Source organism: Rhincodon typus, chromosome 12 (assembly GCF_021869965.1).
Source record: "Rhincodon typus isolate 14 chromosome 12, sRhiTyp1.1, whole genome shotgun sequence".
NCBI classification, from domain to species: Eukaryota; Metazoa; Chordata; class Chondrichthyes; order Orectolobiformes; family Rhincodontidae; genus Rhincodon; species Rhincodon typus.
Window position 1 is genome coordinate 25,394,072 of NC_063343.1, and position 26,134 is coordinate 25,420,205.

Below are 26,134 nucleotides of genomic sequence, written 5' to 3' on the forward strand. Positions count from 1 at the left end.
AGTGATCAATGGAAAAATGGCATAGTCCAATAATAAATCATTCTAAGAAATAAGCTAATTTAAAAAAAAAGTATTGTCTTTTCAATCAAAGAATCCCAAAACCTTGTGACTACAACTCCCTATTGTGTACAGAAGAAACTAATTCATAACTAGATCAGAGTTCTGTGGCTCCAAGGCAAACTAAACATCTCTGCCATTTGTGGATTTTAATAGTAGTAAAGACTACCATCAATTTAGAATGATAAAATTCGTACAAACTGGTCAAAAATGTTTCCACAAGTCGTTTCCTTTTGTGCTGTAAAATCTCATGGTTTGGACAAAAGAAGAGTGTACGGTATGGAGCTGGAGGAAAACAGCAGGTCAGGCAGCATCAGAGGAGCAGGAAGTTTGCTTATGCATAGCACAGAGAACATCTTGATATCTTGCCTGTGTCAGGTTATTTTTCATTGTAGGCATATCATTTGATGTAGGCTTCAGGTTAAGTAATATTGCATTGATTGCTTTTGTTGTTGAAAGTGTGTGTTGGGGATTAAGATATTTGCTGTTGATTTCTCTGACCTTGCAAAGTGAATGATGGCTGTGTTTGGTTGTACAGGAATTGAAGTCAGTAGTTTTAAGTTAGCAATACAACTTGACAATAAAATTGAGAACTGTCCATAGATATTAAAGTACACAAAACTCACTTTGCTGACTTCTGGCAATGGTACTTAGTGGGACAGTGCTAGAGAAATGAAATCACAGATAAAAATCCCTCACCATAACATAGGAACAACCACGACTCTGCTGTGTTTAGAAAATTCTGTCAAATGTGAAAAGTTGAAGTTATACAAACCTAGCTTTTCCATGTTTATTTATTAGAAAATGCAATCAACCAGTCAAATGTGCATTATTTTGTACAACTTAAAACTAATTTTTTTATTCCTGTAGGGTAATAAGGCAAATAACAAGACTCTGAAACGAACAAGAAAATTTGTTGTAGATGGAGTTGAAGTAAGTGTCACTACATCAAAGATTATTGGTGAGGATGAGAAGAAAGCTGAAGAAATGCGGTTCCTAAGGCACGTGAAGTCTTTTATATAATTTATAAAATTTTTAATTAATTGAACAAATAGCTTATAATAACTATACAATCTGCTTGGAACATTTTATTTCCTTTGTTCTGCTTGAGCAAATTTGTAGTTTTTCCATAACACACTGTTGAAACTGGTAATGTTTGTTAAGCTGAAGCTGAATAGGAAAAATATTACATGGTTTTATTTCCAAACATGATTGTTTGGTTTTTTTTTTTAAGAAGAAAGCTAAGGATATGTCTTTGTAGCAGAAGAGCTGTGAAACTTGGGGAAAATAAGGCTTACGCCAAAATGGTCTGATATAATGTAAGTCATATGAAAGCTTCACCTGATCTTTGATTTTGTTCTTAAATTGACAGGCGACAGGAGTTGCGAGAGTTACGGTTGCTTCAGAAGGAAGAACATCGGGCTCAAACTCAACTCAATATCAAATCACAACAGCAGTTAGAACAAATGCTTCGTCGGTTTGAACAGGAGACTAATGTATGATTTGTCGTTATGTCTTCTCCTTTTGAATATTTGCTTTTTGTCCTTTGTGTAATGAGACTCAAAATTGTGTGGCTATTGAGTAATTGTCTTTGTGAATAAATCTAACTTCCCACAAGGATAGTTTATCGCCTGATGGTAGTAATCATTTTTATGATCTGTCCAAGTGTTATGTATATAACACCATACAATACAGGAGTAGAATTAGGCCATTTGGCTCATCGTGTCTGCTCCGCCCTTCAATCACTGCTGATATGTTTCTCAAGTCCTTTCTCCTGCCATAACGTTTGATCTCCTTTTTATAATCAAGAACCTATGTATTTCTGTCTTAAGTACACTCAATGATTTGGTCTCCACCGTGGTAGTGAGTTTCATCTGGCTGAAGACATTCCACACGAACATGTCAAAGCCTACACCTATGCTTACAGCATCCTCATAGATTCTTTGCAGTATGAATTGGGAGAGTTGGGGATGAGAAGCACTGCTGGTCGTGGATATTTGTTTTAGGTAACAATCTGAAAAGTAGCAAAAGCTGATTAGAATGCATGGACTGTCATGGCATTCATCCTTTAGAGAAATTGAGAATTAGTTTGAGTACAGTCTGTTTTAATTTTTAATGGAAACGTTTTTAGAAATGAGTTGGGAATTAATCTTTCGGTTACAGGCTGTCTGTCTTGATTACAAGCTATCTTTTGATTTGGTTGACTTTTTTCCCAGTTATTCATTTCTAACAATGAATGTAACCTGAAAATATAATTGTTTTTTGTCTGCAGGCAAAGAAGAAATTCTATGATACAGAGTTGGAGAATCTAGAAAGGCAGCAAAAGCAACAGATTGAAAAAATGGAACAAGATCACACAAACCGTCTACGTGATGAGGCCAAGCGAATTAAAACTGAACAAGAGAGGGAATATGCAAAATTTATTGATCATTTGAAAGCTCAGAAGAAAGAGGTAAGGAATAATATGATAAAGTACCTTTTCAAGTTGAAAGCTTTCCAGCAAACCTGCATAGAAAGTTTGTTAAAACTTAACATAATCCATGCTAGCTACATATCTACCATGTTTGTCCAAGATGATATATTTGTAGCAATTATTTAAAATGGGATCTCTGATCCATGAAGCTGTCTCTTTTCCTTCAAGTTGCAAGTCATTTAATGTCCAAATGCAAACTGCATGCATAACCCATGAACATTGGATTTGGGTTTACATTCTTGTTTGTATGGTTTGAAAATTAGATACAGTCGTGTACCATGACTCCTCTGTTGGTTACTTTGTTTCTTTAATTTTGCTGATTTAATTTCTCATCAAAAAAATCTTAAGATCTTAGTGCACAGGATGTGAAGTTTCCTGTCAAGATCTTAATGTCAACATGGTCATTTATATCTGACCTTTGTACAGGTAGTCCTCCTATAATGCGATAGTTGCGTTCTTGTGTGACCTTGCGCGATAGAAATCGCTATACCCTGTACAACAAAGTTCGCATTATCCAAACAGCATCTGCTACTCATTAATTGCATTACAGCCAATTTGCATTAACGAAACACGTTATAGCAGCACTACTTTACTTTATCTGAAAATGCTGACATTTCCTTTTTTTTTTTTTTTGAAACCTGGTGACTCTCAAATTCTTGCTTCTGCAATGTTATGCTTCAATTAGAGATCTTACCACAACGTTTCAGTGACTTGAGCTGGTTATTTGTCACCAATCTGTAATTCTTGCATCTTTCTAAAGATGTGGGTAACACCAACATTTGCCCTGCGTCTCTGGTAGTGTCTCACTTGGGCTATTTTAAAGTGTACAAGAGTAGTCAGTGTGGTCGTGGTCGCGGTGGTGGTAGTGGGTGGAGGAGTTGGGGAAGGTGGGATGGTTGTTGAGTAGAAAGAGTATAATATTTTCAATGATTTTTCTATCGTTCCCTACTGTGTCTGATCTGTTTGTAGCATAAGATGCCTAAATGTGTAGTTTCTGGGATATAAGTGAGGATAGTTCATATTCCCACACAAATTAATCCTCCTGCATCTGCATTGCGTTCATAACTGTTTAGATCTTCTTTACGAAACAGCATAAGGATTGGGAGCAGCAGTTGGCCGTTTGGGCCCTCAAGCTTAGCCCACCATTCTATAAGCTGATGACTCATCAGCCCCAGGCCTCAACTCCTCTTTTGTGCCAGCACCTCATCGTCCTCAACTCCTCAATATTTCAAAAATTTGTCTTCCTTAAATACTTTGCAGTGATGAGGTTTCTAACTTCCTCTGGGTTGGAAAATTCCAGGCATTCATTGCCCTCTAAGAGAAGATTTTTTTTGCATCTCCAGTTTAAGTCTCACCTTTATTCTGTAACTATATCCCCAATTGAGATACTCCCCTCACCAGAAACGTCATTTCAATATCTATCCCATCAAGCCGACTTAGAATCTTGTGTGTTTTAATAAGATCAGTCCTCATTCTTCTAAACTCCAATGTGTCAAGGCTTCACTTCTTTATCCATTCTTAAATTAATCCCTTGCTCCCATGAATCAGCTGAGTGAATCTCATTTGAACTGCCTCCAATGCTAGTACATCCCTTCTTAAATAGAAGGAATGAACACTGTATACACACTACACCCAGGTGTAGCCTCACCAACACTCTGGACTGTTGTAACAAGACTTCCCTATTTTTAAACTCAACTTCCTAGCCAGAAAGACCAAAATTATCTTTGCTGCCTTAATTACTTGCTGAGCCTGCATGCAAATGTGTTGTGTTGCAGGCACAAGAACACTCTCTGATCCCTCGGTGCTGGACTTCTTTGGATTTTCTTCATTTGATGAAATTCTTTTGATGAAAGTGCATGACCGTGTTTTCCTATATTACCATCCATCTTCCAAGTTTTTGCCCACCCAGTCAACCTACCTATATCTCCTTGCAGATTTGTGTCCTCCATTTACATACCCTCGTGTTCTTTCTGTCACTACATACCCTCCTTTTTTTTGTATCATCAGCAAGCTTGGATACATTGCAATCTGCCCCATCCTCCAAGTCATAATTTAGTTTGTAAATAGAGACCCTAGGACTGATCCTTGTGGCAATGCACTAGGTTTATTTTTTCAACCTGCAAAAAAACAATTAATCCAACCTCTGCATTGGTTAACACACAGAAGACACATCCATGCCAATACATTACCCTAATATCATGGGGTCAATCTTACATAATGACCTTGTGCGTAGCACCTTATCAAATGCCTTCTGAAAATCCAAATGCACTATATCTACCAGTTCCCCTTTATTGACTTTGCTTGTTGTATTCTCCAAATCTTGTAAATTTGTCAAACATGATTTTCCTTTCACAAAGCCATGTTAACTCTGTTTGATTATGTTAACTTTTCCTCCATGAAGCGTTGTGTGCCCTCCTGGCAACTAAAAACTGAAATGTCTAGAACGGCTTGCCTCATAATCTGTTATGAAGAAGTGTGTCTCTCACCTCCCAATCTGTTATAAAGGAGTGGTTAAATAAAATCCTGTTCACTCCTTGTATAATCGGCAAATAACAATTTATTTATCTAACTCGAACAGTGAACAAATTAACAGAACTACTAACAAACCAAACAATTCCCCTTAACTACTAACTAATCCCAAATAAAACAAAATTCTAATGGTACCCTGTTCCAATAGATGCAAGTCCCATTTATATAAACCAAATTAATAATAAAAATATTTAAAACTTAATATCTCGATTACATTCAGGATACGTCTTCCAGAATGCTCTGCACCTTCTCTACTGATCCTCAGTCTGGAATGCGTCTTGAATATTAGCTAAGAGTGCAGCTGTACCTTTAGTAAAATGATGGTTTTCTGAGAATTTAGAGAATTCTGAGAGCCAGTGATTTTCTCTTTAGGGCTGCTGGTTGTTAACTTGCAAATGCCCCCTTATACCCTTGATGACCTATTAATTTCTTACAATAGGATTAGTCCTATGTTGTCATAACAATCAGATTTATATTTAATCAGAGATAGTAGGAACTGCAGATGCTGGAGAATCCGAGACAACAAGGTGCAGGGCTGGATGAACACAGCAGGCCAAGCAGCATCATAGGAGCAGAGAGGCTGACGTTTCGGGCCTAGACCCTTCATCAGAAAAGGGGGAGGGGAAGGGGGTTTTGAAATAAATAGGGAGAGAGTGGGAGGCGGATAGAAGAGGGATAGAGGAGAGGATAGGTGGAGAAGAAACAAACAGGTCGAAGAGGCGGGGATGGGGCCAGGAAAGGTGAGTGTAGGTGGGGAGTTAGGAAGGGGATAGGTCAGTCCAGGGAGGACGGACAGGTCAAGGGGGTGGGATGAGGTTGGTCGGTAGGAGATGGAGGTGCGGCTTGAGGTGGGAGGAGGGGATAGGTGGGAGGAAGAACAGGTTAGGGAGGCAGGGACGAGCTGGACTGGTTTTGGGATGCGGTGGGGGGAGGGGAGATTTTGAAACTTGTGAAATCCACATTGATACCATTGGGCTGCAGGGTTCCCAAGCGGAATATGAGTTGCTGATTTATATTTAATTTGTTTTTAGTTTCAAAGTGCCTGGTTTAAATTAATTTACTGATTTTCAAACTGGTTGCCTTCATAACAACAAAACAAACCACTGCCTGGGTTGTTAACCACATAGCCTTTTGATGCAATGTTTCAATTTCAGGAACTTGCTGGGCATCTGCCTTTTTAAGTCTGCAAGCCTGGACAAAAACATCATCTTTTAAAGGGACCATGCACTCTTTTCCCCCCTCCACCCCCCATCATCAAATTCTAATGTTCTGCCTTCCAACTTTGCAACACTAGTCACGGTGTGGTTAAAATGAAATCCATTAAAACTCAACGGCTTTCTTTCCACAGTTCTGATTCCAGTGTCCCATGAATTGAAACCTATTTCTCTCTCGTCAGTCTCTGAGCCACACATTTACCTCTAATCTAATGCACCCACACCAATTTGCATGTGGCTCAGGTAATAATCTTTTGTGGTTCCACTTTTTAATTTGTCTCCAAGCTATTTATAATCCCTCAGCAGCACCTCTTTCCCACTCCTGTCTGTCATTGATATTGACAACTGAATCCTTCGTCTGACCGGTAGAAACACGTTAAAAGGGCTCTCTCTCTGTTTTTTTTAATCTCCTGTTGTCACTGCCTTTCTCAGTTTCTTGCTTCGTGAAGTTTCTTTGTCCCTTCCCCGCAGCTCTTTGTGCAGCTGCTATTTCAGAAGCTGCTGTCCCTGCTTGCCTCCACTCTAAGAAGTTGCAGCCCCTCGTGTTCTCGTGCTGTTTTGGAATTGAGCATCTTTGCAGGAAACATGCAAAATTATTATACATACCATAATACGGTCATTGAAACTATTCTTACCAATATTTAGATACTTGATTCTGTGAGCAGCATTTCACCCAATAGCTCCCATAAAAAAATGCAAAATCTTTGAGACTCTCTCAAAAAATTAGTGCTGATAAAACAGGGCTGTGTCTTTAAGATGTAGACACATAAGTAATCTATTTGATCTGATCTGATAATCCCCAACTAATTTTCTTACCATATCCCCAAAACCCTTGCTTCCCTTTCTGATTTAAATGTCTGTCTATCTCAGCCTTCAATGTGCTTAACTGGTCAGCCCTACAGCACTGTGTCAAAGAATTCCACAGATTCACTACCCTCTAAGAGATTGAATTACTCCTCATCTCTGTCTTAAATAGGTGATCCCCTGCTTTGAGATTATTCCCTCTGGTCCTAGAATTTCCCATGTGCAGGAAGCAATGATGTGTAGTACACAGTGCAAAAGAATGGTGTCCGATTCTGCACTTTGTATTATCACCTGCACCGAGATCAACCTCTTATGTTACAAAGATGTGGGAGGCTCTTTAGTTGTAAACTGTGCAAAAGAACTAATTCATTTATTCAGGTTGTATGCAAACTTTGGAAGATAGCTATCTTTGAAATATTTTGTTTTTCAGTTTCTTCAATCCAAAAGCTATGAATAAAATCACACAAAATGTATGGCACTGGAACAGATGGTTTGGCACAATTGATTATAGTGTTCCGCATGAGCCTACTTCCACTCTAATTTACTGGGACCCTTATTCTTCTGTTCCCTTCTCTTCTGTGTTCATGAACATTTTCTGAAATATTTAAATTCTATCTTCACTGACCACTCTTTTTAATAAAGTAGTAGTTATGGCAGAGGAGTTTCTCTCCCCTGCAGAGGTTCTCTTATACCCATTTAATGTTTAGATTGTATGAAAAGGAAGACCTGATTTGTTCTGTAATCACCTACTACTTGCCTCTGGCATTTCTCATTTTTATCTTGCTTTGACTATTGGCTGCATGTGACTGTTTCACATATTTCCATTGAGCTGCAAAAGTACTGTACTAAGTACTCTTTCGTCCTTCCTCTGCTCTTTATGTAATTGTGTGGAGGTGGAGACGATGCAACATCTCTCGCTACATTCATTTCAACAACTTCAAAACTGTCAATTTCGTTGCCCTTCAGTCCATTTATTTTAACAACTTGGGTGTCAACTTTGACTAATTACTACTAGTTTAATCTCTTCTCCAACCACATCGAGTCTCTTCATTCAAGATGCACTGTGGGCTTTGGCCCTTCATTTTGGTTTGTGATTTTGTTTTTGGAAAAATGTCCATATCTCAACTTTCATGTATAATTAGACTGATTTTCAAAAACACGATTATTGGGAAGTTTTTCAGCCCATAATAATGTTCAGTACCTTTTCTGTAATTAACCGAAACATGTAATTACGCTTTTCATTAAAACAAGTTGCAATTATACACATTAAAGAAAACAGACAATTGTTGATTATATCTTGTCCGGGAGCTGTGGGTTGTGAAATACTTCCTTTCTAGGAGGATAGCAACTTTTTGAAGCATTTTTTTCTCTGCAGGACCTACGTCCATTAAATAAGAAACACCTTTACTGTAGTTGTTTTATTATGGTTCCATTTTACTGCTACTTATGCATCACAACAAGTTTAGCTCTAATGCAACTCGGAAATTGATTGCTGTTTGAGGGGTGGGTTGCCATCATGCACTGTCCTGATTTTACAGCATGAGAAGTGTAAGTCTATTGAGGGATGGGACAAGGTTTAGGATACTTTGTTTTTTTTTGGGACTTCCTGAGTCATTGCTGAATTTATCCCCCTTCCTTTTTGGGGTGCAATTCTAGCCAGGCGCTTTAATTGAATTGTTGACTGACCGGAATCTGAAATACAACAGACTATCATCTACAAAGCAATGGAAAATCAAAATAAATTTTGCAATTTATTTTACTTAGCCACAAGTAAATAACATTCATGCATAGCTTGGGCTTTCTTGTTCATGATCCTGAAATCTCTGCATTTAATGCAGATTATTAGATTAACTGTTTAAATATGTACTTTCTTGTTGTACATTAGGTAAAGAGTGAAGTTGAAAAACTTCCCAGAAACCAACGCAGAGACAGCATGAAACAAAAAATGGGAGAATTTGCACAGAAGAAACAAACACAGGTAGCAGCAGTAAATAGTAACATTGGATTAGAAAGGCCTAAAATTGAATACGTAAGCTGCTTCCAGCCATTCTTGAGTTGAATTGGCCAAAACCCATTGGACTCTTACACTTCTTTCACCTAGCCGCTGCTCAAAACTCTCTTAATTTGCTTTCCTTAATTTTTCTTTAAGTGGAGTAATGTCTAGCAACTAAATCTACAGTTCTAACCCACTCTGCAGACTTGGATGTTCTTTTCCGAATTAATCCTCTTTCAGGACAAAAACAATTGTCTTGTTGTCACAAACTTGAAATAATGATCTCCTTTGATGTTTCAATACCCTGGGTTTTTTTTAATCTGAACGAGCCAAAATTACCCTTCCATAGGTTAAGTTTGTTTTTTACCCAACTTTCACTGAAGTTTGCATAGGTTTGAAAATGTAATTCAGTTCTTGATCCAGTGAAATGTCCTATGAAGAAATCTGACTTTTACTTTAGGCAAATGGAAGACCTGGATTTAGCACAAATTCAAGATAGATCAGAACCAACCCTTAATGGTAACACTGGAATATTGGATTCTTGGCTTGGAGAACCAAGTTGAATCCTGCTCTTTTATAACCCACTTGCTTAAGCTTTGTGTGTGATATGTGTTTTATTGCATTAACAACAGCAAGGTTGTCATCTGCAGGCAGGGTGTGAAATGTTTGACTGCTGTGCCAATTATGATTCTGAGAAAACAATTAGTTTTGTACAAGTCTACTTTGAGGATAATTTATCCATGTACACTTGAATGTTTTATTGTATTTGAAGAACTGGTGTATTGCAGATGCATTTCTACAATGGACAGCCTTGTGTTTTGAGGTATGTTTAAAAGTTATCCAGTAATCTTTATATGGGTAAACAATCATCTATCCATTTAATTTCATTATCTTGGAGTGGAATTTCAAGTCTTTTAATGGAGAAGACCAGTTTAATTTTGTACATTTTAGATACATTTCACAATAAGAATCTATACATCATCTGAAAAGGTTTGAAACGTCTTTACCCGTTCTGAAGGCAGTGAAAATTGCATTTTAAGAAGTATTGGAGGAGTGGGAGTAACGAAAATCATTATGGATACTCTACACCAAAGTTAGATAAAACATGCTATTTCCTTGCCAAGCCTTGAAAATGTGGCAATTGATAGGAAGGTGTAACTTGTAAGATATTAGTATTGATATCAGATTCCTGTCCCTAATTTACTGGGCTTTTCTGTATTTTTCAATGATTTTTAATTTAAGTAAACGCCCAAATTTTTCCTTCTCTGAGAAGGAACATTAACTTTTGTTTTGAAAGGATGTTTTTCTATGGAGGGATAGTTATGTTGAAATACTAACTCCAGACACTAATTCAGAACCTACTTCTAAATAGTGAAGTTAGGTTCAAAAAAGCTGATCATTTGAATTGTCAACTGAAAAAAGGTCCAAAAGTTCCCAGATTATCGTTTTAAAAATTTTTCTCTTGCACTAATGCCCTGCAGAGCAGGGAATTTGTTACCTAATCAATTTCCAATACCCTTGTAGTTGACTCTTAATGCCTCCTGTTTTTACATTTCACCAGTTTAAATAAGGAAGGAAGCAAAACGGTATTGCCCATACGGCAACAGCAGATACCAGTTGCTTTATTTCAACACTCTCTGCCCAATGTTTATAACTTTACATCCATTAAAATTTTAAAGTAACTCCAACTACCCTGTAAGATATTAAATATTTCTAAATTTGTTCAGAGCTAGCAGCAGTAGCTGACTGAACTAGTACGTGAGCCAATATAGTGTGGAGCTGGATGAACACAGCAGGCCAGGCATCATCAGAGGAGCAGGAAAGCTGATGTTTCAGATCCAGACCCGAAATATCAGCTTTTCTGCTCCTCTGATGCTGCCTGGCCTGCTGTGTTCATCCAGCTCCACAGCTTGTTATCTCAGACTCCAGCATCGGCAGTTCCTACTATCTCTAGTATGTGAGCCAGCTTTCTTTTCAAGGAGCATGGTTACTCTTAAATCTGCTGCTTTTGGATAATCATTACTGCAACTAGAATGCAGTGTAACGTGCTTGGGAGCCAATCAATGGACCACACAGTCTGCTGTCAAATCTTGCTGTCTCTTCCTTTCCAACTTTTACTTTATCTGGGTGAATGGGCTTTAAGAGTTTCCATAACTATATTCAGATCTCTTTTTCTACCTGTGTTCCTGATAATGTGGTTATGGTTCATCTTGTTTTTGCATGATGGGTATGAACCCCTCACATTCATGCTATAAGGTAACTAATACCTGGGTGGATGCTACTCTTTGTAACTTTGGTGTACTAAGTGGAGCTCCACCTCAAGGCTTGTACCTTTTTTTGCTGCTTTCTTTAGGTGAAGGTTTTGATAAAACTAAGTTCTATATTACTTCTCTGTATTTTCAACCAGTTTTCTTTTCAAAATGAACTAAGTATTTCAATGCAGTGACAGTTTTATTTTGGTGAGTGGCAAGTAAAATGAGGAGTGTGCAATGTCCAATACCTTTCACCTTGAGTTTGCCTTCCTAACGCTAAAGATAGATGGATGCTAAACTGGGCAGTCTGCCCCACATTTATGTAAACAATCACAGATCTATTGAAACTGTGAATAAGCCAATTTACCCCACTAATATACCCTACATATCAAAGCAGAGTACTGTGTAGAACAGTAGCCTATTTACTAAAGTTTTTAAAAGGGAGGGGCTACTATCTTATGTGGGCATAAACTTTGTTCATAAGCGACACTTGCACGTCACCACATAAGATGGTATCCACCTTCCTTTCATTCTTATCTACCTGCTTCCCAAACACTCCTTCCTAGGTTTGCCCAATTCTGCTGACCTAATTCACTGCCCCCACCTGGACATTCTCCCGACTGGCTGAAATATTATCCTGAAATTCCCTAGCATATCTACAAGATGAGTACATGCCTGTGCCATTTTTGATCAAGGAGATTCACTCATAACTGATTCCAAGATGCATCTGCAGAAACTCTCTGCCAATCATTTATCTAACTTCCCTATCACCTACCTGACCATTCTCATGAGTACTTGCTTGTATAGCAGTGATGTGCTAGTGCAGATTTACTGTCAAAATGTAAGTATAGCAAGACTAAGTCACTTTATATCAGCAAATTGCCAAATTTGTCCCATTGCCAGACATTAGCCTTATTTCCTCTTTCTTAGAAAAGTTTCATAATTATCAAACATTTTTATTTCTATTTATGTAAAGAAACATATCTGGTGAATAGAAAATGCAATTTATATCCCTATTTTTAGAAAAGCTGGTCTAATTCAACAGTAAATTCCAATAATTGTGTAGAACCACAAGAACCATTTTGTAGGTATTATTCAAAAAATGTTTTCTGAAAATTCCTGACTTAAATACACTTATGGAGAATCAACAAAAGGAAGACATTTTGACCAATTCTGTCAGAAAATGACTAACTTAGCTATTGCTTTAAGCCTCTGTCCGGCTATCCGCCATCTAAAAATTAACCAGAAAGATAGTGGTATTGCTAAACGTGCTCATTTTATGCCAGTTTTTATATTCGGGACATAGGCAAATGAGTTCTGCAAGCAATTTTCAACATAATTTTCTATCTGAAAAGATTGGAGCAGAAATAAGAGAGCATTTTGGGATAACTCCTTAAAGCAATAATGACAGTTTTGGGTTAATTATCATGTGAATATTTCCTTAATTATTGAACCTTATTTAATGAATTACCATGTTATGATCCACTGAAGTCTTGCTGTGTTTATAGTGTGTTTATACCCTTCTGTGTAGCAACAATATTTTGGCTACCAAGTAACGTATTTGCAAATTTAGTGCCTTTAAATCACTTAAAGTAAGATATTGAATGACTGCTGTCCATTGAGCTCATTTCCTCATTGGACCATGTCCAGCTCCCTAAACATTGACGGAAAGTGCAATGGGTAAACATTCCAAGATGTTAAACTCTCAACTCTGAAGTGTAACGAACAGAAATCTTTGAAGGGTTTGTTTTGGCGCGTACCATTTGGAAATGAATTATGTTCTTTGCAGAATTTGATTAATTGCCTCGACCTTGTCCTTTAATTCCATTCTTGAACTCATTTGCCCAGAATTTCTATAGAGTTGACAGTAGTTAATTATTTTAAAAACTTGAATCATGCTCAGTCATTTTCTGTTTTCAACTCTGTGTTTTTTTTGATGTACCAAAGTCATAGTAACCCTTCCTGTGAATAAATCTAATGTTCACTAGCTCATTCTTCCATCATACACTAGAAAAAAAGCTGCAGTATTATGTGAATTGTTTAACATTGAATTTGAATATTGAGCTCATTTAGCTATTTATGTTTAATGATTGGGGATTCAAAACCAAAACCTTTCAGGATCTTGCTATGGCCCACGTCTGTTTATCCCCCTTCTGCCTAATATCTACATATGAATATTTCAGTCAAATTTTTGTTTTCCTGCACAAGGACCAAAAGACACAAAGCTGTGACTTTCACTAGCTTTGTGTTATTTAAGCAACATTTCAACTCATTTGCTCGGATTTAGTTTAAATGTGCAAAAATTCCTTTTGTAAACATTTTATGTTCTTTTAGGGGGAAAAAAATTATGATACAGTGCCTTGGATCTTCAGTGTAACTGATGATGGAATTTTCATGACTCCTTTTTAATGACCATAAATATCTATCTTATTCAATGTGACTATTCACATCAGCTGCCATTTGCTGTTTTTTGCACAGATGTTCATCTGTCATTACTGGAAGCTGATGGTAGTATAAACATGCACCCTGGAGATTTAAGACATGGGAACTTCAACTGGTGCATTGTTAATTACTTTACAAAACAATGAGGTTCATAATCGATGAGATGAGATAAAAACAACTTAATGTAGTTACCAGTGGTTCATTTAGATGGCTATTTAACTCCACTAAAACAATTGTGCAACTGTCTAGGAGCAGGAGTTTCAATCAAAACAGCACCAAGAGCTGGATATGGCACTGAAAAAAATAATTTCACAGAACAAAAAGGAAATTTCTGACCAGGAAAGGGTGTGTCTTGCAAAGAAGCAGCAACTAATGAGAGGTAAGAGGCTTTCTTGGAGTCATAATTTGAACTTGGTATTTTGAAATATATGTGAATGAAAATAATTTGGTTTGTGAGAATACTAAATAGACATACCACAACAAATGCTTCAAATGGCCATACTGAGCAAAATTTATGTAAACATTAGTCATGCTGGACTGATTTTTCAAAGTTTACTGGGTCTACAGATATTTGCATGAAAATTACAACTCCAGCTTCTGTAATGATTTAATGAAGTTATCAAATGAGTGACTACAGCAGTTGAGACCAGAACCATCTCTGGTCCAGTCTCCAAACTCTATGTATAATTTATGTTTTGACTGCAATGCCCCCTTGTGTAATCAAAAAGACACTTACAGTACAGCTGAGTTTGTATTGCACCACATGTTGTGAAATTGAATTCAGAATATTCGGTTATCTTTAACACACATGCATAACTTTCTGGATTATTATTAAAACCTTCACACGAGAACTTGCCTATCAGTCAGGCCCATAAGTATTTCAGTCCCACATTATAGATCCAATTTTAATCCTCCATATTTTACCAAAATATAGTGCGTAGGGTCTTTAAAGTATTGTTAGTATGGTACATGTCCACCCTTCAGTCTCTCATACTCCAGTTTAATGTGTACGTTTTGGTTAGTGTGTGCAATACTCAATATAGGCAGATGTTTGTGTACGTCAATGAAACATTCCTGAAAATGATGATATTCAGACTCCAACTTTATATTAACTTTTGCATGTATTACTTGTGCAACTGCAACTCATGTTTGGGAAGGCTGGCTTGTTAAGGTATTGGATAAGGCCAGAAAATTTATATTTTGAATACTTCTGAGTCAAGAGGAGCAGAAATTGTATTTCTCCTTTTTCTGACATTGATTTCATCCAAACCACCTACCTCTCTCTCAAACCAATACTTATCTAGCTGGAAGCATTCCTGCTAGTCTCTGGAATCCATCGCCCATTCATGTCAATTCCCCTGGACGTCAGGACCGCACTGTTAATTGCTAATGTAATTGACCCCAGTATCACTGTTGATGGAAAAGCTCAGCTTACGTTTTTGTTCCTGATTTACAGCATCTGCAGTTCTTTCAATTTTTACTTGACCTAGGTATCACCTTGGTAATAGTGGTCAAACCAGGCATTTGCATTATTGGCCCTCTGCCTGCTTGATCCACGCTCCCAAGGTTAAAACTGATGCTTATTTACACTAAGATGGTTTGGAAAGCCAAACAAATTAGGGAAAGTGCAGCTTTGTCAGTGTTTTCAGATGCTAAGACATATTTTTAAACATCATGCTCGTTGTCCATGCTACTTCATGAATATTGGCCAGTGGTCTTGGAAGATTGCTGCTGCTGCTGCTGCTGCTGCTTACTGAACTGAGTCAAAGGGATGAATCAACCTGTATAAATATGTTCTTGTGTCATCTTAATTACATTAGAATCAGGATATAATGTGATACTGATATCACTCTGAAAGAAAATATATTACATTGGATTCATTGATTTTAGCTTCTTGAACCTGTTCATTTCTCGGTGCAGATAGGGAGGCTGCTTTCTGGGAGATGGAGGAGCACCATCTACAAGAGAAACATCAGTTCCTCAAGCAGCAGCTGAAGGATCAATACTCCCTGCAAAGGCATCAGTTGCTGAAGAAACACGAAAAGGTAAAGGAGCTGGTTCAAAATTGAAAAAGGCACATCAGACCCTAAAAGACCGAAATATTTTTTGTCCACAAAGACAGAACTGTTTTAATCCACATGATCAATGAATTTTACCAATCTTCAGCCTACTTTGGAAGAGTTTTTGTTTAATCGCCTTTCCTTTTCTAAAAATGTTACATTGAATATATGACACGATCACATGATGCAATCCATGCCAGTCTTTATACTCCATTCAAACTATCTTCAATCTTTTTCATTCAAGTCTATCATAGCAACCATCTATTCTATTCTTCCTCAAAAGTTTGTCTACCTTCCCTTCAGATGCATTTATAATGCTCGCATCAACCATTCCTTGCGATGGGAGGTTCCATTTTTTGTCACTCTTTGGGTAAAGAAGTTTCTTCTTGAATTCCTTGCTGATGATCTTGTATTGATAGCCTCTTACTACATTCCTTCCCACTTTCCATCCACTCTACAAAACCAGACCTCGGGTGACCCTTCAGCTATTGATCATTTCCTGGTATGTACACCCACAAAGGTCCCCAATAATGTCAAAATTTTCAGGAAAGGAACTGGTGCTAAATTGCCTCTACCATAATCTGGTATATATTGAGTATTTATTTTAACAGAAAAAAGGATGATAATGGAGCAAATAAACGTAGATTGAATTTCAAAATTTGGACAGTTCACTAGCACCCGATCACTGGAAGCTATTTCTTTGATCTGAGCTAATCCCACTGAATAAAGTCATTCAGTCAGTTCCTGAGTTGAAAATAGCATACACTTAGTTCCTGTCTGCTGAAATTAGCATTTCCAGTTCCTATAGACCGCTTAGAAGTGGAAATCTACAGTATAATTCACCTGTGAATGCGAGAGCTTGTGCACATAAGTTTGAATTCTTTCTGGATTGCTTTGTCCAGGAGATCCCAAATCATAAACTAGCAATTTTTATGTATATTGCTAACAATTACAATATTCAATAGCAGGAATTTAAAGAAAGGATTGCCACCTACTATAAGAGAATGCCTTCCAAAGATGATATGTCCAAAATATCCCTAGGAGACACCATTTCTGTATTTCTAGAGAGTTTGTAGACTTGGTTTAGTCATTCTGTTTTGGAATTTGTTTGTACTATTTTGACAAATTTGCCTGTTACGGTATTCAGTTTTGTAACCATCAATCCATTTTCAATAGACGTAATAGAATATAGAACAGTACAGCACAGTACCTATTATCCTACTAAGATCAAACTACCCTACATTATACTATCATTCATGTGCCTATCCAAGAGTCACGTAAATGTCTCTAATGTATCTGACTCCACTACCACTGCCGGCAGCGCATTCCACACGCCCACCACTCTGTGTAATGAACCTACCTCTGACATCTCCCCTATACCTTCCTCCAATCACCTTAAAATTATGCCCCCTCGTAACAGTCATTTCCGCCCTGAGAAGAAGCCTCTGGCTATCCACTCTATCTATGCCTCTCATCATCTTGTACACCTCTATCAAGTCACCTCTCATCCTTCTTCACTCAAATGAAAAAAGCCCTAACTCCCTCAGTCCAGGCAGCATCCTGGTAAATCTCCTCTGCATCCTCTCTAAAGTATCCACATCCTTCCCATAATGAGGCGACCAGAACTGAACTCAATATTCCAAGCGTGGTCTAACCAGGGTTTTATAAACCTGCAGCATAACCTCATGGCTCTTAAACTCCATTCCCCTGCCAATGAAAGCCAACACATCTTATACCTTCTTTACAACCCTGTCAACTTGCGTTGCAACTTTGAGGGATCTATGGACGTGGACCCCAAGATCCCTCTGTTCCTCCACACTGCCAAGAGTCCTGCCATTAACCCTGTATTCTGCATTCAAATTTGACCTTCCAAAATGAATGTTTATGTAATGCTTATTAAGACTTAAATAATATTTACAATTACATGAAATGTCTCTTTTTTTACCAATTCTACAATTATAATGTTAAAAATGAATAAATTGTTCTTGCTGTCATTATTAGAATTTTATATTTGCGGGATATATCATTCAAATCAAAACATGGACTGTCAATACATTAATTGGCACACTTTCGACCAGCATGTATAATCTGATAATTTTTAATTGACTAAATGATGGGAAGTAGTGTTGAGTCCCTCCACTTATTTTATCTGTCCTGGTCTCTGGCTCAGAACAGGCAAGTGATCGGAGTCATTATCACAACTGAAGGCTTACCTGCTTGCGTGGATATGAGTCCTATAGATCTTGAAGTTTCTACTTCTTTAAAATGCATAACAATGGCACTCCAAATGGCCATACTGGTCCAAGGTCTAGAAGCAAAAAGCATTATCCAACTCAGTGTAACTAGCTATAACACTTGCTGGAATATCCTGCAGTGAGAACATGATCAGTTTTAGCTGTAAAGCTGTTTTGGGTTGGTTAATTTATTGCAGACCTGGTTTTGATCCCTCCGGTGAAGAGGAGCCACTTAAATGAAATATTGGAAACTCAATATGGCGTAGTGCCTTAAGATAGATTTGGCATCTGGAGAACAAGAGGGAGAATATCTAGTTGTTGATGCAGGGCAGGAGAGCACATTCTAGACTATTGTAAGGGAACAGATTTATCTTTAATTGTATGGTCAATGATCTATTCAACTTCCTGCAGTGAATTTTGGCAAAATTGCATTTTACCTACATACTTTCTCCCTTCATTTATTTTATACGGCCAAAGGAATTAGAGCAAATGCAGCGTTACAATCAGCGAATGATTGAGCAGCTAAAGATCAGACAACAACAGGAAAAGAACAGACTTCCCAAAATCCAAAGAAGTGAAGGGAAGACCAGAATGGTGATGTACAAGAAGAGTCTGCGCATTAACTCTACGGGGAGTCACACCGAAGACCGAGAAAAAATCAAACAGGTATGACGTAATCTCCATTATTGTAGTAGGTGCTGTTTTCTGACTTCTGATAGGCTGTCAATACAAAAGGCAAATAAAAAACCCTTGCATAAATATACAAAACAGATTTATTCCGTTTTAAAATAATGGAAAATTCAATAGGCAGCTTGCTGGGTCAGTGTGGTTTCAAATGGTGTAATGCTTAACTATGACAGATCCCCAAGTGGGATGTCATCTTGATTTGATCCTGGATTGATTTGGAGTCTGCTGGGGAACTCCAGAGGAGGTCACAAGATCAAGTAGATCTGATTCTGAGTGAGGAGGAAGCACTGAAGGCTTTTCATTTGTGGCAAGAATAAGTGAGGGCAGGGGAACCATATCTGTTCCACCTGGCCCTCAATCGAGGTCTTTTGCCCTTAATTTTCTCACTCTGCTGCAGTTACCAACTTTCCAGGGTCTGGGATATGTGGCCAATCACCAAAACCTGTCAAGCTGCTTGCATTAGAGGTATGAACAAATGTTTCCTAGTGTCACTGCTATCCCATTTCACCAGTGTTACAGTCTGGCCCATTATTTATAGACACTGACTAGTCATAGATACCTCAATTTTTTTTAATCCACTTGCTGGTTTCCTTTAAGATCTTGAAAGCTTGAAAATATCTTGTAACATTTTAAATATTCTTGCTGGCTTTATTATTTTCAGGGAAAATAATTTATTTGAAAGGGAAATTATTTATTAAGGGTCAGTGTGAATGTCCCAAGAAACACAGATAAAGGGAACTAGTGAACTTATTGTATTTGGGTTTCCAAACTACCATGACAATGTTAAATACTTGAGAGTTCACAGTATGGGTGTAACTCATTAGCATGGATCGTGAATTGGCTAACTAATAGGAAGCAGGGGGCAGTCATAAATGAGTTATTTTCAGGGTGTAACATAAGAAGTGGAGTGCCAGTTATTTACAGTCCATATCAGTGATTATATAAATAATTAGGATGAAAGAATCAAATGTACAGTTGCTAAATTTGCAACTAATACAAAGATTGGTCAGAAAGTAAGTTTATGAAGAGGACATAGTGTTACAAAGTGATAAAGAGGTTAAATAAGGCTTTAGGGAAAGGCAGGAAAGCATTATCAGGTCAGTCATGATCTCATTGAATAGTGAAGCGACTTGATGGGCCAATTAGCCTACTTCTGCTCCTCTGTTTTATGGAAGAGGGTAAATTGTATAGGCTGAACCTATGTCCGTGACAGTGGATGCAAAAATGACTTTTCTGCTGGGAGAGACTAAAATTAGGAAATACAATTTTAAAAATTAGGAGTCTCCCATTAAAGATGCCGATAAGGACTTTTTCTGAAGTCAGTCTTTAGGACTCTCTTTGGAAAGCAGTGGTCACAAATTCACTGAGTATTTTTAAGGCAGAGGTAGATAGATTCTTGACTAAGAAGGGAGTAAAAAGGTAATGAGGGTGGGTAGGAATGTGGATTTGAAGCCACAAAGATTTTTGGGGTGCACTTTCATTGTAAGACCTTCATTATTTGCAATTAAAGACCAAGTTGGAGTGCCAATCTAAAGTTTACTGATTCCTGTCAAGACCCATGCCAGGTGTGAATAGAATTTAAGTTTATCATAACAAGTACAAAAGAAATGATACTTAATAAAATGAGTAGTTTTCAGCCTATTCAGGTTGGGATGCCAGTTTGGAACATTGGTTAGCTAGGCACAAATCCCTTGTTCTGTTGAGTGATTGAAGATCTCCTCCTTTGTTTGATCTTCTTTCATGTACAGTGGGTCACTAAAACCCCAGGCCACCATCTAGCCATTGTTTGCTGTCTGTGTTCAGAAGGATCCTCCGTTCCAAAAGGCTTATTACAGTTCATGGTCAATCTTGGATTTGCTCAACTGTATATCCCAATTCCTCATTATTTCATTAAAAGTAATGTTCATTTGGTGATATCATTTCCTACTGTCTTTCCCTAGTTCATTCTTTGATATTGCAATCACAATATCCCTTTGACAGCTTGTCCTAATGAGAGGCTGGGCTGTTTTCTTTGGAACAACAAAAGTTGAGGCCCTGATCGAGGTATGTAAAGTTGAGGGCTATGGACAAGGTGAATAGAAAGTCAAAGGATCAATAACAAAGGGACAGAATTTTAAAGTGAAAACAAAAGATTTAGAGGGAAATTGAAGAGAAATGTTTTCATCCAGAGAATGGTGGTGGTCTGGAATGAACTGTATGGGAGGGTAGTTGAGGTGGGAAACCTCAATCTTTAAAAGTACTTGGATGAGTACTTGAAGTGTCATAACATTCAAGGTTATGGGTTCAGTGTGGATAGTTTATTTACAGATTTTATGGGCAGAAAGGCCTCTTCTATACTGTATGATTCTGTTTTAGCAATTCCTTATATTTTTAACCAAGATAACATGGCCCCATTGAGGTAATTTATTCACCCACCTCAGGAAGTGTTGTGTTACCACCTAGTGATGAGCTATCATTCCTACATATCCCAACTAAGAAGTTCAAAGCAACTGGAAGTCGCTATAGAACCTAATCCAAAGTAATATATACATATGCACGAATACACCCATAAGCCTGTTACAAAGTTACAAAACTCAATGTTTTAAAACATAGTGCTATATTTGAGCAAAAGTTGTCCACTTCAAAAGCATGCTCATTTGTTAGCCTAAGTTAATATTAGCCTGAGCCATTAAATAACAATAAAACCATAAACTTTGCTTTTGACCAAGCAGTATGGCATTCTTCCTCAAAACTATTTGCAACTAACCACGCAAATATAATTTAGTTCCTCGCTTGCTTATTCTAGTAAAAGTTATTAATTATTGATACTAATTATTCACTCCTACACCACAATTTGATCACTTGCAGTTTTACTGAATGGCAGGGCTGATGGGCCTGCTCCAAGTTTATTTGTCTGAGTGTTGAAAATTTATAAAGCTGGACATTTATTTTCTGTCTAGCAGAACTTTTAGTTTTTATCTTTGTCCTAGAAACGTAGGAAAAAAGAGCAAGAATAGGCCATTCACCCTGTCAAGTCTGTTCCACCATTTGGCTGATTCTCTATTTCAGTGCCACTTTCTCTCATTCCCCTTGTCACCTTTGAAATCTAAACAATTATTAATCTTTTTCTTGAATCTGGCCTCCACAAACTTCTCTGGTAGAGAGGTTTGCAGGTTGACCACTTTCAACAAGTGTTTCTTCATCTTAGTCCGAAATGGCCTACCCCGTATCTTGAAGCTGTGACTCCTAGTTCTAGACTCCGCAACCAGAGAAAACATCTTCCTGCATCCAGTCTGTCCAGCCCTACTAGAATTTTCTACTTTTCAATCAGATCTCCTTTCATTGTTCTAAACTCAGCTAAATCAAGCCACTCCCCCCTCATAGGACAGTTACGCAGTTCTTGCTATCAACCTGGTGAACATTCGCTGCACTTCCTCTATGGTAAGTATATCCTCTGTTATACAGAGAGACCAAAAACTGCATGCAGAACTCCAGGTGCGGTCTTGGCAAAACCCAGTATAATTGCAGTAAGCTGTCCTAAATTCGGAACTCAAACTTACGTTTGCAGGTCCAACTATGAATGTGTAAACCAGTTTTCTGGAAGAGCAACCTACAGACCATGAAACTGTTTGTTTTTTTTTTTTAAAAAAAACAATACTTCATTCTTTTGAGCTTGCACCTGGAATTTATCAGTTAAAATTTAGGACTACAAGAAAGAAAACTAATCAGACGTGTGTAATTTACAAGAGAAATATAATGTGGGATTAGTGGTTTTGGTCACTGAAGTTAGAAAAATCTGAGAATCATCATAGATATAGAATCCCTACAGTGTGGAAACAGACCCTTCGGCCCAACAAGTCCATTGCTGACCCTCTGAGCATCCCACCTAATCTACACATCCCTGAACACTATGGGCAATTTAGCATGGTCAATCCAGCTAGCCTCCACGTCTTTGGACTGAGAGAGGAAACCGGAGCACCTGGAGGAAACCCATGCAGACACTGAGAATGTGCAAACTCCACACGGTGGTTGCCCAAGGGTGGAATCGAACCCGGGTCTCTGGCATTGTGGGGCAGCAGTGTTAACCACTGAACCACCGTTTTTGAGCAGGTTTCGGTGGAAGTGTAAAAGATTTCAGCTTATTCATTACTTTAGTTTGACAATTTGACACATTGACATGGGTCAACAAGAGCAGTTCTTCCATATTCTCCATGTACCATAGGAATCTGCATCTCTCTTTATTTCTTAATTCAGTGATGAATGGTGTATAAATTCCAGAAGTGCCTGTGGTACATGGAAAATGCCTCTATTCAAGGAATTGAGGTGTCCCAGCAAAGCTAAGTAATCAACTAGTACTTCCATTTTCTGGACAATATGCTGTTTGAGTAACTCGACAAGCTGAATATGATGTTCAGTCTCCTCTACCACTTGTCTGATCCTCTATTCAGTGCCATATGATATTCACATAACTTGTTCTCTCATTTATGCCATGCTGTTATTTACCAAAACAGTTTGGACTGCAAGAAGAGAAGAGGCAAAAGATGGAAAAGCAAAACCAACAAATAAAACATGAAACCCAAATGAAAGACATGCAATACACATGTGATAATAACATCCAGGAACTCCAGCAGCTACAGGTAATGGAAAAAACATTTGCTGCAAGATTTCTTGTACACTTATCAGTTTTTTTTTTTCTGTATAAAGAACATTATAACATTGTAAAACAAAGTGCTAGAAATACCCAGTAGGTCTGGCAGCATTTGCTGAGAGAATCAGTGTTAGTGTTTCAGGTCGATGACCTTTTGTCAATCTCCTGGTTATTTGATTTTGCTGTTTTTAAATTCCAGTTTTTTCATGCTGTTTCAGGTGAAAGTAGAATGTTCACTTTCTGTAATGACTATAAGATGCTCTTTCATTCTGATAATGTGCTAACTGCACAATTTTTGTACAGTCATTAGTACTAGTGGCTATCGTTGTCATCGGCTTTAGGTGCAAATTTTAAAACAAATCTGTTTCGTTCCTGATGTTAATCCATCGTCTTGGGTGAATTTTGGCAGTCTTTTTTTGTGATTTTTGTAAATTTGATGTTTTAAAAAAAAAAGTCCCCTGTCTAGAAAAATAGCACTGTAAGCTATCTAAATAAATGAGCAAATGGCTGAACTAAGAATTAAAACAGCTAATCAATGTGTGCTGTAAGGGCAATGAAGTCTGTAGAGTCAAAACTGAACCTGCTGTTAGTTCTATTTAATGATTCCTGCAGGTAGCCCTGTAAAGCTTTTATTTGAATCACAAATTGAAGACACTTGTACCTAATGTAAACTTTTGAGATTTTCTTAAGTTGTGTTTCTAATTTTTGAGGCTACTATGAACAGCTATCCAGTTTGTACAGATCTTAATAGGACTTGGCAGTAATTTTCCCTTAAGTATTCTTACAGGAATTAACACCCAACATAATTTAACACCCAATATGACCAATATTATGATGGTAATGCACAGTTGTTCCTTGAATTAATCATTTTTCATTGTACTTGTATCCTTTTAATTAAATAATTGTATCTGTTACCCTGGAGATGCTAAATGGAATGCCCTGTGTTGTGTATACATTTGCTTTACTTTCAACTATCAGTAGCAAATTGTCAATAGCTGAGAATTCAATCGTGTGAAACTTTTTTAATAGTGCTTTGGTAATGTAAATAATCAGGTGGCAATTGATCAGCTGCAGTAATTTAATTATCATTAATTCTTCAGAATGAAAAGTGCCATCTTCTGATTGAACACGAGAGTGAAAAGTTAAAAGCACTTGATGAAAACCATAACCAGCAACTCAAGGAATGGCACGAGAAGCTCCGGCCAAGGAAGAAAGTAAGTGATTATGAACAGTCAAAAAGATGCAAAAAAAATTGCTCATGGCTAAGTCTTGCTCATTTCTGTATGATTTACCTTTTTTAAGAAGTGAAAGTTGGTAACCACTCCTATATCCAATAGTTCATCTGTACATGCTGTTGTAATCAAAACAAGCTTGTGTCAAGTAGCTTTGTGGCTTTCATTTATTAAGCAACAGCTTAGGGAAAAACTGATGTTATGTCTGACTTCCGATGTACAGTGGCACAGATGTGTGAAGGGTGCACATAAAAGCCAGCATGTGCCCTTTCTACCATCCCTGACCTACCTGAAATTTTACGGAAGTTGCAGAAAGTGATGGGCCTCTATCTTGAGGTCCTTGAGTGGCCAATTAAGGCCTTGGCCTGCTGCCACCAGTACTTTACTCACCAGGAATTTTCCTGTCCTCCTTTGGTGTATTGGGACTGCTCGTGTACCAGACAGTGGCTGTCTAAGACCAGGCTTACACCCAAGAAAGGGAGTTATACCTTAAAGCAATTAATGCTTCTCCCAATGTTAAGTTGCTGCAGGCCAGACGTGGGATCAGGGCTGCGTTTTCATCTGCAGTCGAAGTTTGATGTGCAGTGAGAGCAGTGCCCAAAAAAATTCAAACAATTTGTATTCCAAGGTATTTTAGCAGGATCAAGAATGCCATCATACTAGGATAAAGATAAAAAGAACTTTGATTTACACAACAACTTTCATGGATGTCCCAGATTGCATCAAAGCCAATGACTTTTCCTGTGCAGTGAAATCTCGCAAACACGAGTGAAACAAACTATCAGCCAAGCTGTTTTGCTTTTGAAATAGTAGAAAGATAAATGTAATTCAGTATGTCAGGACAATTCCCTTGCCCCTCTCAAAAATAAATCTTCATTTCTTCTTTTATCTGCATTTATTCCATTTCAAGTGGTAGCATTGTATAAATGCCCCACTAGAAGCTGCACTTTGACTGAACCAGCAGCTGCTCTTGAAGCAGCTACAGTGAAGTGCTTCCTATACTTCCCACTATAACCCTGTTTTGAAACCTGAACATTGGCATGATCCTGGCAGGCAGCGATACTTTACTTGTAGACTTGGGCTATGGATGGTAAAGCTTCCAGTTTTTTCCCATCATGAATCTCTTTCTCCTCATGACTGCTTGCCCATTGGTGCATGTTACAGGATTTAGAACTTGACACTCAACCTATTTAGCTTTGTTATGAGCACGCTTTCTTCGGCCATCAAGTCTGGCACTGAAGCTTCTTGCTCTTTTCCCACAGTACTACAAGACCTCTTAACTTAAAAAATATTCCCAGCATTTTTTGTTTTGTATTTTACTCCAGAGTTTATTCATTATTTCAATTCACTGTTAGACATTTGAGGCACATAATTTAAGAGGAATAACAAGGCACAGATATTTTTGAAATACAGTCCTTAATTTGAATGTGGAATTCTGTGCCACAGAAAGCAGTTGAGACCAAAACATTGAATATTTGCAAGAAGGTGCTAGATATCATTCTTTGGGCTAAAGGGGTCAAAGGGCTTGGA

The 26,134-nt window shown here is 37.8% G+C and overlaps 1 protein-coding gene across 2 annotated transcripts in view; it reads left to right on the forward strand.

Annotated features, from left to right (window-relative positions):
- stk10 (serine/threonine kinase 10) overlaps positions 1-26,134 on the forward strand; it is a 99,630-nt gene that overhangs the window by 72,437 nt on the left and 1,059 nt on the right. Inside the window, exons 10-18 of one of the 2 annotated variants that reach the window (XM_048603607.1) lie at positions 928-1,058; positions 1,430-1,553; positions 2,330-2,509; positions 8,963-9,055; positions 14,014-14,143; positions 15,685-15,809; positions 18,536-18,724; positions 23,236-23,361; positions 24,473-24,586. In XM_048603607.1, coding sequence (XP_048459564.1) covers positions 928-1,058; positions 1,430-1,553; positions 2,330-2,509; positions 8,963-9,055; positions 14,014-14,143; positions 15,685-15,809; positions 18,536-18,724; positions 23,236-23,361; positions 24,473-24,586 — 1,212 coding nt within the window. The remainder of the gene's footprint in view (positions 1-927; positions 1,059-1,429; positions 1,554-2,329; positions 2,510-8,962; positions 9,056-14,013; positions 14,144-15,684; positions 15,810-18,535; positions 18,725-23,235; positions 23,362-24,472; positions 24,587-26,134) is intronic. The other variant, XM_048603608.1, reaches the window with a different exon arrangement.